Source organism: Meriones unguiculatus, chromosome 10, assembly GCF_030254825.1.
Source record: "Meriones unguiculatus strain TT.TT164.6M chromosome 10, Bangor_MerUng_6.1, whole genome shotgun sequence".
NCBI lineage: Eukaryota > Metazoa > Chordata > Mammalia > Rodentia > Muridae > Meriones > Meriones unguiculatus.
Window position 1 is genome coordinate 51,258,315 of NC_083358.1, and position 18,863 is coordinate 51,277,177.

Genomic DNA, 18,863 nt, shown 5'->3' on the forward strand with positions numbered 1-18,863 from the left:
CTTCATTTACAGTATTTCTTGGAGCTGTAGATGATCCTGAAAGGCAGAACAAATTAAACCTTTTGTTAAGTTTTGCATGAGTAGTGACCCAAACAACAACAACCAACAAACAAAAGAGGGAATCAGCACAGAAACAACAATGAGGGGAAGTGTGTGGAGATTTGGATAATCACTCCATGTGACATATCCTGCAGCAACTCCATCCTTGAGAGAGTACAATAAGCAGATATAAATTTTAAAGAAATTATAGCTTATCTTTTATAGCACCTAAAACTTGCAACATTACTCTCACTTATCTTGGAATTATTTTATACCCTATCTCCACTGAGTCAGCTTTTCACCCAGCAACTCCTCATAGCTATCACATACTCTTCTTCTAAGCTCCTCCTGTGTACCAACTTAAACATGGAACTTTCTAAGATATCTGCAACCTTACAATAGATAAATATAAGTCCCTGGAAGTAATAAATGTGTTTTTCTTCAGCTACCAGCTCTATATTCTGTTGGCTACACATCATTATAAGTCAACAGGCCAAGGAAATGAAGAAGGAAATCCTTTCAGCATTCAGTGGAGATGGTACCAGTCTGCAGAAAGCTCAGAGTGGAGGCTACAGCCACATAGCACAAGTCCTGTGCAATTACAGCAAAAAACAAAACCTTGGGGCATCACTAAACACTGGACTTCTTAACTGAGGTAAACTGAAGCTATCTCCCTCCCCCTCACTCCCTCTCCCTCCCTCCTTCCCTTCTTCCTTTCTTCCTTCCTTCTACCTCACATTCACCTTACACCCATCAGAATGGCTAAGATCAAAAACTCAAGTGACCACACATGCTGGAGAGGATGTGGAGAAAGAGGAACCCTCCTCCATTGCTGGTAGAAATGTAAATATTTAAATATTTTAAAGTAAACTTTTCTGCATGAGATTCGAGTCACATTTTGTACCTTTTGCTTCGCTCTAGTCTGTTGATTAGCTTGGCTTCTATTTTCCTATTTTTTGCTATGGAAACAGAGGCATTCTATGTGAAAGGAGATTACAAAGTTCTGATCAAAATAGTTCATGGTGCAATCAGTACGTTTCTACATCCAGAAGCATTTGCATCATCATCTTGCTCTACTGTGGGTGAAAGCTGACTGTGTTGAAGGATCACCTTAGAAAACTGTTCAGAATCACAGCTGATCCACAGACCTTGGTGTCTTATTTTCTGCTCGCCTTTCTCCTTCATTACTTTCAGACAAGCTGGTTTACAGATTCCAAAGTGTTAGTCCAGACACAAGAGCTTCCAAACAGGACTCAAAAGAGCTAACTTCCAGGTCACACAAAACAGATAATCTGCTTTATCCTAGTGAAAACTGTTGGCCCTGCTGTTCAGAACCAGGGTCTTCTTTTGAATCAGCGAAAACTTTGCTTTCTCAGGGAGCTGAGCTGCTGTGCTGTGGGTAGCAAGTACACACAACTGTCCTCGGAGCTCTTACATGAAGGATGTCATTTACAGTCAGCGTCCAACAGTGATTTCTGTTCCCCAGAAGCAGACATAGAGAAAAGGTGTCATTCCAAGCACACTTTAGGAGTAATGACTATACTGGTAAATGACTATAGCTGGTAAATGATGGGAGGTTTAACCATTACTTCACAAGCTGCTAAGACCTTACATTTGATGCCAATATTATTTTATCTGAAAGAGGATTAGGCAAGACAGGACCCTAAAGCAATGAAGAGAATGCACAAAATGTGATAAGTACATATGGGAAGAAACACAACTTATCTATAACCAAATACAACAAAACAAGTAATAGAAAATAAACGTGCTGAATATGTTTATTGCAAATGTCCAGTTTCCAATTTCAGGGAATATGGAAAATCCTTTGTAGAAATGCCATGTTTGCTCAGCTCAGGCTTGTTATAAAGTTCATCATGACCAACACATATATTATTAAGCCCTCATATTTTGCCATAGAGTGGGTGCTGAGCAGTGCAGTTTTGGAACCTAATAAGAAAAACACACTGCAAACCCCCCATGAAATTTTAGACTTTTATTTCAAGGTAGGAGAAAGCAATGCTTAGTTTATGCTCCAGCAATAAGCATACGAATGCTCACCAATAAGCATACAGCCCACAGGTTCGATAGTTCAGTGCAATCTTCATTCTGTCCAATGTCACAGTTCAGCTGACATTGCTTTCTTAATAAGCTCAGTCCTCCCACTTACTTTAACAATATTTCAGCCAATGTCCAATGTTGTTTACATAAAAAATATTGCTGTTGTCTGATGATATGATGAGAAACTATCACTGGAGAGCAGGAGAGATGGGCCAGTGGCCAAAGCACTAGCTGAGCACTTGTGTGGACCTGAGTTCAAATCCCTAGAGCCCTTGGAAAGCCATGTGGTAATGTACATATATCATCTCAGTGTTCCCATGCTAAGAGGAGGGATGCAGATGGGGAAGCCCTCAGAAGCTTTCTGTCCTGCTAGCCTGGCATACAAAGCAGTGGTCAATAAAGAGACCCTGTTTCAAAACCAAGGTGGGAGTCAAGGGCCAAAATCATGACAGGCACACAGCAATCATCACTGAAGGCCTAGGAAGGTGGGTGCTGGTAAATTATTCTGGTGGTCAACTGAAAAGACAAGCTGGAGAGATGGATTCCTGGCTAAGAGTGTGGACTGATTCTGCAGAGGACCCACCTGTGATTCCAGCCCCCATGTTAGGTGACTCACAAAGGCCTATACCTCTCATCTGGTGAGTTTCTCTGTGCTCTCGGTCACCTGCGCCCATATGAAAACCCAGTCACATAGGCACACAATCTGGAAAGACACATACGCTTACAAATAATAATTAAAACTACCAAAAACAGTCCTGATAAAGTAAGATATGACAAGTTCTGAGACTACATGTTACCAAGCCTGAACTATGAGTAAATTCAAAACCTGAGCAAAGTAACAGAATTTAAAAAGACTAAATCACTCACAAGAAATATCTCATCAAAGATCAAGGACAGGTGGCTTCAGTGTTTATTTCTACAAGCTACTGAAAGAACTAACCATAAGTTATTCCTACATTCAGAAGAGTGGATAATGCTTGCAAACATGTTCAAAAGGCCAGCGATACTGGAGCATTTAGAACATAATGAAACAACCAGAAAATATAACTATAACCAATATTCTTTAAGAGACATATGCAAAGTTCCCAGAACATATTTGCAAACTGAACCAAAAAGCATATTAAGATGCAGTAACCAGTCACTGTGTGCAAACAGATAAGCAACACACATCACAGCAGGATAAGAGACAGAAAACCTGATCATCTCAACAGATGGAGGAAAAGCAGTTGATAAAATTTAACAGACTTTGTGTTAAAAAATAAAAAAGAACATATCAGACATGGAAAACTTGTTTCTAAATGTGAGGAGGCCATTTATAATAAATCAACCACCAAATTTTGTAGAACAGGAAGTGAAATCAGATCCCTCCCCCTCTAGACCATGTACTAAGGCAGGATGCCTCCTTCACTACTGCAAGAAAACATGGAAGACCTCGCTGGAGAAACTAGCACAAGAATGACTAAAACTGCAAAAATAGACAAAAGAGGTTAAGCCAAATCATGTTTTTTTGCACACCAAATGACATAGAATGAAGAGGTAACCTACATAACAGAGGAACACACATGGAACCTACACAGTTGGTAGACACCCAGAGTCCAAAAAATAAAATCCAAACAACACACACACATCTTCTGGAACTCAGTAGCAGAAGAGTCACTAAGCTTTGAATGTTGTTTGTTTCAGAATGCAAGATTACCTGAGACCAATTTCTTTAAAGTATATAAAGTGAGTTGAACACATTTCCTCCCATATTCCACTATGCATCCTACTCAGGCCCTCAGCTCCACAGACAGCTTGATTTCTACTTTCAGGTCATCTGTACATACACAATTGTATGTATGTCTACAGTTCATGACAGACAAATTAGAGAAAACATAAAATATGCCTCCTTCTGTGCCTGATATAATTTCTATCTTCAGTTACAACTATTTACCTGTAAACAACTTTATTATTCCATTTAGTATTCTAAAGTAAATGGAAATAGCATTTTCTTTTTTCCATTCCTCGGTGGGTGGACCCCAGGTTGGGTCCACAGCCTTGCTGTTCTGAATAGTGCTGGCAATCTTTGAGCAAAGGGCCAGTAAGGATAGAGCTGGGCCATATGCTAGGACTATTCTTGCTTTGGGGAGCACTCTCCATATTGGTTTCTATTTTAGAAGAGGTTCTAATAGCCAAACAGTACATAAAAACATTAAAAATGATTAATAATTTTTAAGTAATGCAAATCAAAACATCACTGAAATACCATCTTATCCCAATAAAAAGGGCTATGTGTTATAGACTGGAAACAGCTAGTGACATGAGAGTAACTAGTGACATGAGAGTAAGGAACCCTTGCAGTTGTTGATGGGAATATAAATTAGTGTAAATACTATGGAAAAGAGTATGTAATTTCTACAGTAGAATTACAAACCAGATGCAAGAGGGATTCCCACAAGGTTTGTATTTACACTCTAGCATATTTTCCCTATCACACCACTGCTTGTTTGTTTGGCTGTCTGCTTTTTGAAACCAGATTTCTCTATATATGTTAGGCTGGCTTCCAACTTGTGGTCCCTTATTCTCTCCTCTCCCCATGTTGGAAGTATAGCTGTTTGCAACCACTCAACTTCATAGCACTGATAATAGCAAAATTAAAAAGAAAAATTGTAATCAAAGTATTTGTCATGAGCATTTTTCAATTAGTGAATGGATTAGAAATATATTACAAATATTTGGTGATAAAAATTAACCAAAATACATTAGGCTGGTAATTTGTGAAAAGGGTGCAGCTAGAGATGATTATATTACATAAGCCAGGTACAGAGAGATGGGTATTGCATGATCTCACTCACTTGTAGATTGTCAAGCTCAACTCCTAGAAGCTGAGAACAACAGTGTTCTGGCAGCTGTGTGAAGTGGGTGGAGAACGAGCAACCCATAGAAAACAATATGTTTAGGAGCTATCCTGCTGTGCTGGTGCATCAGGGCAGTAGTGTATGGCACATATTTTCTTCACAAAGAAGAGAGATAGCTTCCCTGATATAAGCAGTGTACTATGTATATTATTGGAAGCAGCATTAAAACTTATCTCAAGTTAAAATAAATTCAGATATTTAAAAGCAAACAGTAGTTGCCAAATTTTGGCAAAATGAAATAAAATAAAGCCAAGTGGCCCTATTTTGTGTGTTATGAACACCTCCAGGCTTTCTTAGGGCAATAGACTCAGCAAAGCATGCACTTGGATGTTGACTATGATCACTTCCTTCCATAAATAACAGAGTAGATCAGGAGCCAATATTAGCATGGTTTCTCCAAGGTCATGCTAGGTAAATGTGTTTCCTGGAAATCCACTGAGGTAGAGATGAGCTGGGCATCAGAAAGCTGTCATAGACACTTTCACCAACAGGGATGCACACAGAAGCAACCAGTGCCTTAATCTTCAATCTTAATCTCATAAAAATTCGTAAGTAAGTTAGGTAAGGAATGATCCTTTTATTGATTTTGTTATCTTTTTATTAGAATAGGATGGCAGCTGAAGTTTCAAAGCAGTGTATTTATGATGGTGTTTTTCCTTCAGCTTAGGACTGGTTGACATGCGCTCTCTTAGATGGAGAGTAATTTCATGAGAATTTTAATGCAGGTTCCAATTTAAGATATTTTGTCCTGGATGTATTACTAGGTGAAGTTCTCTTTTCCACCTCACGCTTATCTTCTATTCATGGCTGATATCCCTAGAGTCCAGTCAGAGGCGAGCTTTCATTGCTGTGGTCCGGGAAATGAGGAGCGTGATTCCTTTGTGCTGATGAAAGGTGAGTACAGAAATCCAGCCCACTTCAGTGAAAATTGACCCATAATTTTGTTTTATCCTGAAGAAAAATACAGTGATAAAGTTTAAAGATGGAAAACATAGAGTTAACCTGTTTGGGTGTGACAGTAGCTAGCAAACGTGCAAACATTATAGCTCAGTCTGGAAGACCATCATCAGTGCTCTGCTTGCCAGAGCTCATGAATTCTATTAACCATGGCTTGCACAAGGCAGAGAACCCAATACTGTGTATGTTAACACATCAGTGAGATGAAAGATACCTCAAGAAGTCATGTTGGAACCCTCCCTTGCAGTTGTAGTGCTCACGAAGGCTTCAGGCTAATGAAGTAAATGGATCTGCATTTAATAGTTGAATACATGTGCTTATTTAACATGGGAAGGCTACCCTCCACTTTCAAAACAAAAACAGAACTGTGAGGACATATTACAAATTCTTTTTTATTATTTTATTATTTTTCAATTTACTTTATGTCCCAAGGGTGCCCCTTCCCTCCTCTCCTCCCAGTCTTCCCTTCCCCTCCTTTTCTCCTTCTCCTCTCCCTCCCCCCCCAGGATAGAGGTTCCCCTCCCCCATAGCAGTCCTCCCCAGCACACGAAGTCATATCAGGACTGAGTACATGCTCAGTGACTTCCTGATTTAAATATTGTGAGGGTCACTGCGCACATAGCTGCTCTTGTGGTCCTGAAACAAAGATAGCTATCTGTTCTTGCCCACAGGTCATTCCAACTCTCTTCTGATGATATGCATTAATGATCCTAATTCACATTGGCATTCTGCCTCCTGACCCTCTTGTAAAGGGGAGTTTTCTTTTTGTAAAGGGGCATTTTGCATTTGCCAAGCTCATTCTCACCTTCACAGCTCTGTCCTTCATTTGTTTCAGTGATGATATCTTACTTCTGTCCTTGACGTTTCTGGTCAACCACATAATGGCGCCATTTCCTCTGTGTTAACCGATTTCGTCATTTAAAGAACAATCTCCTAAAGTGAAAGTGTCCCACGCTCGAGTTTCTAAGACCATACAGGGGCAGAAGGAGCACGGACGACAAAGTGTGCAACTTTAGTTTTTTAAGTTTGAGTTATCGCTGCTACTGTGTCAGTGTGTGTGAGTGCTGGAGTGAACGCAGCTTTGCAGAGTTGGCTCCCTCTGCCCACATTTAAGTGTGTTCCTGACACCTAACTCGGGTCACCGACCTGCACCAGAGTCCTAACCTGCTGAGCCATCTTGCTTGTCTACAATTTGAAGTTTTAAATGAAATTTGAAATGTTAGTACTCATGTAATATACATACATAGATGCCTATATTAACATTTACATGTAAACGTAGGTAAACACACACACGAACTACCTGAAGAGAAAGCTGTTTTCATTATAAAAACATTATAGTCATTGTACCATGTGGCTTAGCAGTGCCATAAATCAGTATTTCTACAATAGAAAAGTTATCATTTGTCTCTGCATTAAATAACTTTTCTATTTTTCAACTATCAGGAACTTTCTGTAAGATATATTTTTATCCTTCTATCCATCTAAAATTGCAAATTTTTCAGGAACAATTTTTTTTAAAGAATGTAAAATGGTATATAATTCCTACACATGAACACATGAGTGTCTGTATGGTGGCTTCCAAAGTTGAGTACAATGTGTGCAACACTGGAATTATAGGAGCCAGAAAGATGGTTCAGCAGGTTGGAACACTTGCCACAGAAGCCTCAACCTGAGTCAGTTCAGTCTCTGTAAGGCTGAGGGACACAACCAATGTTAAAATTGATTAATATATACCTCAAAGTTATATTCTTTTAATCTGGGAATAAATCACTATGTATTATGAAGTGAATTATAACAAGAAATCAACAAAACAATTCGTGGAACAGTAATTTTTTAAAGAAATGGTGCCTAAATGGTTGGACATCTACATATAAAATGATGAAGTCAAGCCCCCAATTCACACCACATAAAAAGACATTTGCAGCTTCAATCCTGGCTCCCCTGCTAGGTGTTGGAAACTCTACCCTGTCAGATAAAGGTTGAGTATAAAAGCATCTGCAACACTAGTGCTGGCAACAGACTCAAACCAGCATTAAAGTTTATGGGATGGAATTCAGTTTGATGAGCTGGCTAATCCTCAAATGACCCTTGTACTTCAAAGAAGGTGCTTGCTTTGGACGTCAGCTAACCCAAGACTAGAACCACAGCTTGGGGGTAGGGCAGGAAGCCCTTAGCCTAGACAAAAGCCTGAGCTGGGGCACAGCTCCTTGGATGAAGGAGAGGTGGCTCAGCATCCTGCAGCCTCAAAGCAACCAGTGGCTGCTATGGTTACAATTCAGTTCATACCCATACTTTGTCTACAAATACAGGGAGTATTTATTTCTTCCCTAGCCAATAAAATATTGAGAGAGCAGCTACTGTAGCAAAGTATCAGCTTTACCCAAGCTTGTCCATAAAAAGGTGTGAAAGATCAATCGGCTTCTCTCTCAATCTCCAGGAGTGCAGCTACCAGTAACCACAACCATGGCCAACAACAGTTCTCAGACAGCAGAAACTAGACAACATCTACTTCTCAGCGGAGGACTTGGAATTGTGGTCTTTGCTAAAACTTCAGGTTGTGCAAGCTTTTCCATGGTATCAATACAAGGGACTGTCCATGTTCTTCAGCTTCATGACAGTGAGACCATTAATTCCCAGCAAAGAGCACAGTGCTTCAGCTCTCCTTAAACCTGTGACACTCAAGGACCATTTTTGCTAGAGTTTCACACAACCACAAATGTGTAAGTATTCAAAGAAAGCATTTATTGATAATAAATCATCTGAAATGTATCTTAAAACAATTCACTTTGCATACATACAGTCTTACCATTTTAAAGCTGAGATTTTAAACTTACATATTAACAAGATAGATGTGCTCCCTTATTTTTAGATAAAGAATCAAATATTGGCTTACTATTAGATTCTGTAGGGCACAGAATGTTTTCCAGAGTTGATTGATATTTCGATTTTATAGTCATCAATCCTAAATATGCTGCTTCACATAAAAGCAGTATAAAACACCAGAAGTCTATTTAGGGCCAGTTTAGCCACTGTTAAAACTACTATCTTAATTCTAACTCAAAATCCACTTACCAGTGTGTTTATGAAACTCAAGTAGGAAACTCACATAGCGTTTTTATAATCAAATAATCTAAGAGTCAGTCCAAAAATACTAATTTTGTGCATGAAAATAGTGAAACTCTTTCTGTTGTGTGTTCTACAAGAACAGGGAGCATTTGCACTCTGACAATCATGAGACCAGACAGGCTGTACTCTGAGCGCAGGTCCTCAGGCTGCACTCGTCAGCACTACACCATGCACTCGGTGGCTGGTACAGTGCAAAGCATATGTTGTGTGCTCAGAACTGGGGCTGCAGCAAAGTCGTTCACAGAGCAGGGGCCACCTGGGACATCTCCGGAGTGTGATGTGCTTAATTTTGACTTACTCCATGACAGTACATATTGAGGATCCTTTCACTGTTGTCGAATGTCTCATGTCTCCAGTGTTCTGTTCAGACATGCAGCATGGTCCACAGTTTAAGAATTTGGACCCTATATACATAGCCTAGAGAATAGTCTCCCCTATTGACTGAAGATCAAAGAGCATGGATAGCAAGTCTACAAACTCGGAACCACTATGTTCAGTCTTCCACCACATGAAAGGTCTCATACATGTGCAACCCCATCACAAGTGAGGATCTCACCGTGTATTTAAATATTACTCAGACTTGATCAGAGAGACCCAGTAAACACTCCCTCCACAGTCCATGGATTCTGGAATCCAAGCCCCTGCTCCTAATAGTGCTTTTTGTTTGGGACCTAGACAAATATGAGCAGGGTACTGAAACCCAAGAATGTAACTTACAATGTCCTAGCATCAACTGCCATCATTTTGTGCAAAGTAGGGCAGATACTCTTTCTGTTTCAGATTCACAGTTCCATTCTGACCAAGTCCTCAGATCACGACAAACCTGTAAGGGATTGCTCATCCTGTAGGACCTATGAAAGGAATCATATCTTATAAATTGTAAACAGGGTCTCTCCCTCCACAGATCAGGGCACATCCTGCACTTACTCTGACAGTTTTAAGACCATGGCCACTGGTGCTTCCATGGAAGAGTCACCTGTACTTGCCATAATGGACATAAGGAGATTGTCTCTATGCTCTATGCTGGTGATATTGAACCAGCTGCTTCCCTGTGCTGAAATCAGAGCTAGACCCTGTGGAGCCTGAAGAAACACTGCTTCATTCTAGACATCAGAGGCAGACATTGCTTGTCAAAGAAAGAAACTCACACAGAGATGATTCTTACAACCATCTATCCAAATTCAACCCAAATTCCATCTATGTGAAGTTTCCATGTTCACTAACACTGTCCTGAGCATGGAAATCATGAACAGCACAGATGTACAATGAATGTGCACAGGAAGCATTCAAAGTGCAAAAGTTTTCTATACACTGATTTAGCTGAGAACAAAATCTATGAAATATATTTTTAAAATCACATAAAATTGTGGTCTTAAGTCAATTCGATGAGACATAACATTGCAAACAATATAACAAAAAGGATAATTCAAGATGTGAATGAGAAATACAAATCATAAAACAAGCAGGCAGAAATGGTGGAACTAATCCTGAGAGAAAAAAAAGTACAGCAGAGGACTGCCAGAAAGCACAGAACAAACAGAAGACATTATACTTACAGACAGGTCTTCTGAATTATCAGTTAGATGAAAGGGGAAAATATCCAGGAGAGAGACAGGACACCACCATGTAAACAAAATGTTTGCATTAGGGGAATGTCAGAAAGTGAAGTCAGGATAGAGGCAATGTGGATACAATGAAATCAGAGCTGAAGCCTCAGATATCTTCAGAAGGATGTGCACATCCAAGAATTCCAATTAGATTCCAATACATTTCTGGCATTGGACTTTGGAGGATGGGGACTCCCCTTTGCCTCCATAGGCCAAGGAACAATTGTTAGTTATTATAGTTGTGGAAAGAGAACTGCATATCTCCAAGAAGATACCAGATAGTAAGTGAGTATTTACAAATATGGCAGCCCCCGGGCTTCAGTCAGGGATAGCAAGCCTGCAGGAACAGTACTCCATGATCTGCAGACCACCATTCTGTATCATGATAACTAGAGAAATGGAGACACAGTGATGGCTCCTTCACTCTTCATGCTTTGAGGACTGAGGCCAAGCTTCAAGTCCTGAGCTGGGGCTGCACGCCTAGTAGGCACAGCAGAGAGACCAACAGCACTTAGACTTCTTTGTTTGTTTATTTTGTTTTTCTCCAGGAAGCTTCTCACCATGATTACTCAGCAGTGGCTTCCTGACTCTTCAATAGACAGCAACCCAGTTGAATGAAGTTGCTGGTTTTTGAGGCAGAAGGAGAGTAGGTGAAATAGGAAAGAAAATGTTGCCCTCATCCCTGCTGAGTCTTCTGCATTTGACCCAATGTGTTTGGTTTTCTTTTAAATGTTTTTACCTCTGAATTTTCTATGTTGGTACAATGTTCTTTTGAAATGTATACACCTTATCCTTGTTCATTCAAATGTTGATTTCTCTCTCCCACTATCTGGTTTCAATCCAGACATTGCATTGTGATGTTTATTCTAAGCATCACCTGTCTCAAGTTTGTGTAGACATGCCACCATTTGTTCTGCAATTTGTCACTTAAAACAACCAGCCACAATGTTGAGTAATGGAGAGTATAGGGTGGGCATCCTGGTTCAGAGTGGGAGGAGATGAAGGAAGCAAGAAGAGAGGAAGGTGTAGGAGGAAGAGAGGAGGAGCAAGAGGAGAGGGAAAGAGTAGGAGGGAGGAGAGGAGAGGAAGGAGTAAGAGGGTGAAGAGGAGGAGAAGCTGGGAGAGAGAAGCTGGAGAGAAATCTTGGAACGATGTGGAGAAATGAACCGAACCTAAGATACCACTAAAAGCCAGTATATCTTCTTTAGGTGTATAGATTTCATTATGTTTATCATATCTTATAGGTCTATATAAGTGAGTAAATACCATGTATGTCTTTCTCCTTCTGGGATACCTTAATCAGAATGATCTTTCCTAAATTCCACCATTTGCCGGCAAATTTCATGATTTCCTCATTTTTGATTGCTGAATAGTATTCCATTGTGTAAAAATATCACAATTTCTGTATCCATTCCTCCACTGATGGACATCTGGGTTGTTTCCAGGTTCTGGCTATTACAAATAAAGCTGCTACAAACATGGCTGAGCAATAAACAAGAAAGAGGACCTGGGATACGATGATCAATCCTCACTTAGAAATACAAATGGGATGGGCATTGGATGTAGGAGAAAACAAGTAATGGGACAGGAGCCTACCACAGAGGGCCTCTGAAAGACTCTACCTAGCAGTATATCAAAGCAGATACTAAGACTCATAACCAAACCTTCAGCACAGTGCAGAGAATCATATGAAAGGAGGAGTTAGTATGATGTGGAGAGTATAGGATAGGAGATCCACAAGGAATAAATATATCTGAGCACAGGGGACTTTTCTGAGACTGAAACTCCAGCAAGGACCATATATGGACATAACCTAGAACCTCTGCTCAGATATAGCCCGTGGTAGCTCAGTGACCAATAGGTTTTCCCTAGTAAGGGTAACGTGGACTATTTCTGACATGAACTCAATGGCAGGCTCTTTGACCTCCCCATCCCCCAAGGGAGGAGCAGTCCTGCTAGGCCACAGAGGAGGACTATGCAGCCAGTCCTGAAGATACCTGATAAAAAAGAGTCAGATAAAAGGGGAGGAGGTCCTCTCCAATCAGTGGATTTGGAAAGAGGCAGGGAGGAGATGAGGGAGGATGGGTGGGATTGGGAGGGAATGAGGGAGTGGGATACAGCTAGGATACAGAGTTAATAAAATGTAACTAATAATAAAAATAAAAAAGCCGGTATAATGGGTGAATCTCAATGGTATGAAATTATGTGGACTTGGAGGTTTAAGATGGAGAATTGTGTTCTAGGTTAACTAAATAAATCCTAGTCTCTGGGTGGTGATTTGGTTATACAGCTGTTTAGGATAAACCACAGCTTTAATAGAAGATATATCAATAATAAATATTAATAGTTAATAACAACATTCTTCAAAAAAAAAAACAATCAAGAGACCATGTCTGCAAACAATAACAATGGAATGATTATTGAATAATCAGATTTACTTGCTGTACTGTGATTTTACAGTGCCAAAGCCTCGGTAAGGAACTGCTGTATTAGCTAATACATCCTGTGTGTAATTTTTCTCAGTAACTTCTGAGAAAAACAAAATTGGCAGTTCCAAAGGGTATATTAAATAAGTCTTTTTTTTTTTTTCAATGCAGTTTATTCAGGAACATTGAACAATCCTCGGACCCCGGGGAAAGCCAGCCCACAGCTTAAATAGCCTCTGGGTAGCCAACCCAGGCGTGCCACGGGGGCAATGCAGATAGGTCCACATACATGGAAGCAAGCCAGATCCTCGGCCTTAGCCAAATGTGGAGTTGTTCGTGACAGAGAGCACTCACCATCGGGAAGGTGGAAGGCGGAAACCAGCTCCATCTTTAAGGCATAGCATTCCGCAGCTCTCTACAGTTCCCCCTTTTTGTTTTAGACGCATCAGGCAAGAGTAGAGGTCTGATCTCTGATATTAGAAATAAATTGGGACTTTGTACAGAAATAAGTCTTATGTGTCCCCCACGCCCTAGTTTTGGTACCTCAATTTCCACAAATCAGTTTCAGAATGGTCTGAGTCTCCTCAGGCCTAGATCTCACTGCACTGCTTATAAAACTGTACTTGTGCTCCCAAGCTGCAAGCCAACGACACCCTCAGCAGTGTCTGTAGGCCACAGGGAGGTATGGAGAAACTGTGCCCTCCCTCACTTCCTCATGGGCCCTCCCTCGTGACTCTTGGGACTCCTGTTCTGTGTGTCATTCACTGTCTGTCCGCAGACTGGATGCTTAACTCACATTTCCTTCCTGAATGCAATCTCCTCTCCCTCTGTTGGCTTGTTCTGCTCTTTAGATGACAAAGAGAGGAGCAGTTTTAAGTCCTTTTGGCCAGAGGCTTTTCAGTAGAGACAGGACCAAGGTCAAACACTCACTGTGTCACTGGATTACTAATCCTCAACATGTCCTGCTTAGTCCATCCAACCCTTTTACTGATGGCATTTACGAAACGAATCCCCCATATTATGTGTTTGCCCCCTTTACTCCTTTCACTCCTTTTCTCAGTCCCTGACCTGTGTTTTCATTTCTTATTGCTTAGATCCTGGTTTCTCTGTGGTTCTCTCTGAGGAATGTTTTATTACTGAATTTGTAATAAGCCAAGCTCCAAGACAGAACAAACTAGATAAGACAGTGGTACAATAAACTAAAAAATCCTTATATCAAATTGCCATTTTGTCTGGGAAAAGATTGAAGGCCAATTCTAAATAGAACAAATAATTCTTCAAAATGAAACTGACAAAAATAATTACCATGATTTTAAGAAACTGAGATGAAGACAGCTTGTATTATGGTCTGTAAAGAGCAACTATAAACACTGGCCAAGCATGAAACAGTGCACACATGTATATACTGTGAAAGAACAGGCCTAAATAGTTACCGCTAGCAAAATTATTAATGATATGAAAGACGTTTAAAGCACTCTTCACATTTTAGCAAAAAGTCAGAACATTCAAGTGTTTGCAAGCCCAATGTTATGATCCTTAAAACTCTACCATCATTAATAATCTTTAAACAATGATGCTACTGTAATTCTTACCATGGTGATGACATGCACTAAGTTAATATGCACTTGAAATGCTCACTTAGTGCGATCAGTAAACAGTAAGTTGGTTGTCAGTTTGCAAAAATAAGAGTCTCTGGACAAAGCACAGAGTTCTCAGGTGGTGGCTGCCTAGCCGTTGCTCTGGTTTAATTTTTTTTTCCCTGCCTGTGAGCTCTATGGAGTGTCCCATCCTGTGGAGCAAACTGACAATGGTGACAATGTTTTTGTTGTTGTTGTTTTATTTTATTTTTTTGAGGAGGAAATGGTTAGGAAGAGTATTTTGTCTTGAAAATGCTCACCAGGCTCAGCGCTGAGCTCTAAGGACCGGAGAACAGTCAAATGCTTATTTTGCATACAGGCATCAACACCGTGATGCTTCTGGTTATGCTCACACAGCTCAGGCTGTTCTCAAGAGAAGTCCATATATGCAGTCCATCACAGATACAGGAATTTGGAGGTCACCAAAGGTTAGCATAGTTAATTTTACTATACTGCTGAACCTTCCCATCTAACATGACCTGACAGCTAGCCAGAGAAAGTCATAAAAATAACAATAGCAGAGACCGTGCACCAGAACACCTGGTCCAAAACTGGCTCTAAAACACCTATCCTGTGACCACAATCAAAAGAGCAACAGAGTGCCTGACACATAGTAGGAAGAAGAAGCAAGTATGTGTCTTTCTCTTTTTAGTTTTTCTCAAAACAATTTTTGGCTTATCAAAAAAACTGGGATCCTGAAGAGACTAATGCATCAACCAAGGACCATGCATGGAGAGGACCTAGACCCCCTGCTCAGATGTAGCTGATTGGCAGCTCAGTCTTCTCCATTTGAATTTCTGAGTAAGGGGATCAGGAGCTGCCTCTGTCATGAACTCAGTTGTCTGCTTTCTCATCACTCGCCCAGAGGAAAATGAATCAGGCAGTCCTGATGAGACTTAACAAGCTATGGGCAGATGGCAATAGTGGAGAACTCCCCCTTTCAGTGGACTAGGGGAAGGGGGAGGGAGGGTAAGACTGGGAGGAGTTGAGGGAGGGGGGTTAATTGGGATATATAATGAATAAATTGTGAAATAAAAAGAAAAAACATGGGATAAATGTTACATCATACATAAAATTAAAATCATTAATCCTTAATAAGCCATATATAAATGTCTTTACATTTCAAAACTAGAAAGATTTATGTGACTCTTACTACCCACAATAATTAAACAAGAAGCAGTCCTAGACTGACATGACTTGGCCGCTGTTAAAGTAGTTGGGAAGCTGCCAAAGAACAATGCATTACTGTTCTCAGCATCATGTGCTTTTTGACACCCACAGATTCTAAAGCAGAACCTTAGCAACATAATGAAAATGATTTCATGAGACTGGAGATATTTTATTAATATCACATAAGTCACAATCCTAGTGTTATAAATGATAAGTATGTCAAGATAACTGATTATACTTACTTGTTTCCACTGTGCAACCTTCGCTTTTATGTTAGATTCAGGCTTGAAATGGAAGACATCCTCCAAGATTTTGTCCTCACGTCGTCCACCTATGTAGATCCATTTTGCTGCAAGCACCCTAATCATGCTCTTTGGAGGCCTTTTATTTATTAAATGGAGGCTGCATATAAGGGAAAGAAAACAGCTATTGTTTTTCTTACTGAAAAGTGAAAACTGCTTATAAGTGCTAAGATGAGCTGTATCATAGCATTCACGAGGCTGAATCCAGTTCACTGGTTTGCTCTTACTGCAGTTCAAGAACCAAGGGTATGCCATCAGCATTCATGCATGCATTACATGATGACGAAGCTGAGCAGAGAATGGACAACACTCCCCAAAAGAGCCCCGTCCTTACACTCCACTCTGTGCTACAAGGGGCAGTGGAAGGGCAGGCAGGTCTGAGTTAGCATGGGAAGCAACTAATAGGTGGCAGGTCTTGTCTCTGCTGTAGGAAATGGCTTGTGCTGCTACATGGGAGGCCGTGGGCCTTGGCGTTTCTATCTGTCACTCTGTGAATATAAAGGAAGCGTACAGAGCAGTGACATCCACAGAACATAAGCCACAAAAGAACCGTGACATTTCTGCTAGCCACACTAATCGGTAAACAGAGAGGCGAACACTTTTCCTGTTTAATCATATGCTGTATTTAGTGAAATATTGTCTCATGAATCATATCTATAAACTAACATCATTTCAATGGTAAGGTACTGAATATTTTCTCCTGTAAAAGCAGAAGCAATGGAAGAAATATCCCTTCTTACCTAGCTGTGCAATGATGTGCTTGGATTCCCATTTGGTCCATTTTACAATTAAAAGAAAACACTGGCTAATACTGCCTTTGATTACAGAGGAAACTACTCAGTATTAGTGAGGAAAAAAATCCAGCAATGGCAACAAAGAGAAGGAGTACACTGGTGATACTTATCTCTCAGCACAGCAGCACACTGACTCTCTAGTCTGCTGCTGTACAGATGGACAAGAGAAAGGGATTAGACGAACTGCAGCAAGCACCATTTTTCTGACAACCTTTGAAAGCATATTGAAATGAAGCAAGCCAACCAACCAAACATCAGCATTCCTGCATCATAAGGGGCTCTATTTATTCCTCCACACTCATTCTTGTCTACCGATCATTAGTGTAAGATACAGTATGACAACAAAGCCTCTAACAGTTCAAACAGGAGTGCTTGAGCTCTGTGGAGGGCATCTCTGCTTTGCAAAGGTGCTCTGTCTTGTTCTGCATGCATCCAGCCCACAGGCAGCATGGTCCTTGAGAGTAGACCAGAGCACAGTCGTGGCCTGAGCATGCCAAGCAGTTCAGACTTTCATTGGGCTGAACTTTCCATTGCAGTCCACTGATGCAGCTGGATGACCATGATTATTAACAAGAAACTTTTGATGTAGTCTCTCATGATCGGTCTGTTGTCAAACCTAAAGAAAAGTGTGGACTTTCATGGAAAAGCCATTGTTTTGCATACGTTCAAATGTGTGTTGTGAGAAGAGGAAGTTTTGTGGGCCATCAAGTCTATGTTACCTAAGTAGATAAAATTTATTTAAAAACAAGCCATTAAATATATTAACATGGCTGAGGAAACCATACTGAGAAAGGAGGATACATTCTGTCCAGAGAAAGTGCCAGGGCAGGAGACCAGGCAGATGCTTAGCAAGGCAATACCACACTTGGTCTGTTTGAAGCACCAAAAGCAAGCCAATGAGTTTGAAACTCATTCTAGAGCTCTGAGCAGAGGTCATGCTGGGTGAATGACCTCCAGAATAGAAATATGAAGTGTTCTGAGAGAAACCCCACATCTAGTAAAACTTAAAAAAAGCTCTGAGCTCCGAGAATTCTCAAAGGGCACAAGGTAAAAGAAGCATTTACTTGAGAAAATCCAAGTCTCCAGTGTAAGGATAGGTACTGCTTACGCACCATCTTCATACTCTTCCCAAACCAGTCCCATGGGAGACACTGGCGCCTCCAGCACTGGCGCCTCTTCCACCAGGATGCACATCAGGACTACAGTTTCTCAACAGGATAAGAAGAGCCTGGAAACACAGCCCATTGAGAAAGGCTGCAGACTAACCCCTTTCTCCATCTGCTCCTCCCCTTGAGACTGCTCCAGCTCAGGGGCATCAGGTCCAGAACACTGAAGCACTCGCTGACTGCCCCTCCTCAGTGACATGTAGGCCAGTGGCGCTATGCCGGCTGAAGGGGTCAACATACCTAGGGCCCCCCTTTGGAAGAAGGCTCTCCTTTCACCTTACATCCCTGCTCCAGCCGAAGGCACACAAGTATGGGATCCAAGAATGAGAACATAAAATCATAAGGCTGCCTTGTTCTTGCAAAGTAAAGTAACTTGACCAGACAGACTGTGCAGGATGTTCAAGCCTGTAGCTGCTATAGAAAAATGGAAGGCTGCTGCCCTGAGCCGCTAAAGATAGGCTGGTAGCTGTAGGAAAGTGAAGTGCTTCACAGTTAGTATACACTAACTAAAACAGTCTAGAAAAAGACACCCAGTACATAAATCCTGCACATGGGATAGCACCCTTATATGTTACAGCGCACACTTTAAAATGCCCTGAAAAGAACATGAACAATGCTGAAAAGGAGCTGAGAACACAGTCAACTTTTCAAAGAGCCAGTGACATTAACATTTCTAGGGGAAAT

At 40.8% G+C, this 18,863-nt stretch overlaps 1 protein-coding gene across 4 annotated transcripts in view; it reads right to left on the minus strand.

The window, feature by feature from the left end:
- Positions 1-18,863, minus strand: part of Lrriq3 (leucine rich repeats and IQ motif containing 3) — a 93,431-nt gene that overhangs the window by 36,925 nt on the left and 37,643 nt on the right. For 3 of the 4 annotated variants that reach the window (XM_060392440.1, XM_060392441.1, XM_060392442.1), the window contains one exon: positions 16,160-16,319. The exons of the other annotated variant lie outside the window; for it this stretch is intronic. In XM_060392440.1, coding sequence (XP_060248423.1) covers positions 16,160-16,319 — 160 coding nt within the window. The remainder of the gene's footprint in view (positions 1-16,159; positions 16,320-18,863) is intronic. 4 annotated transcript variants of the gene reach the window in all.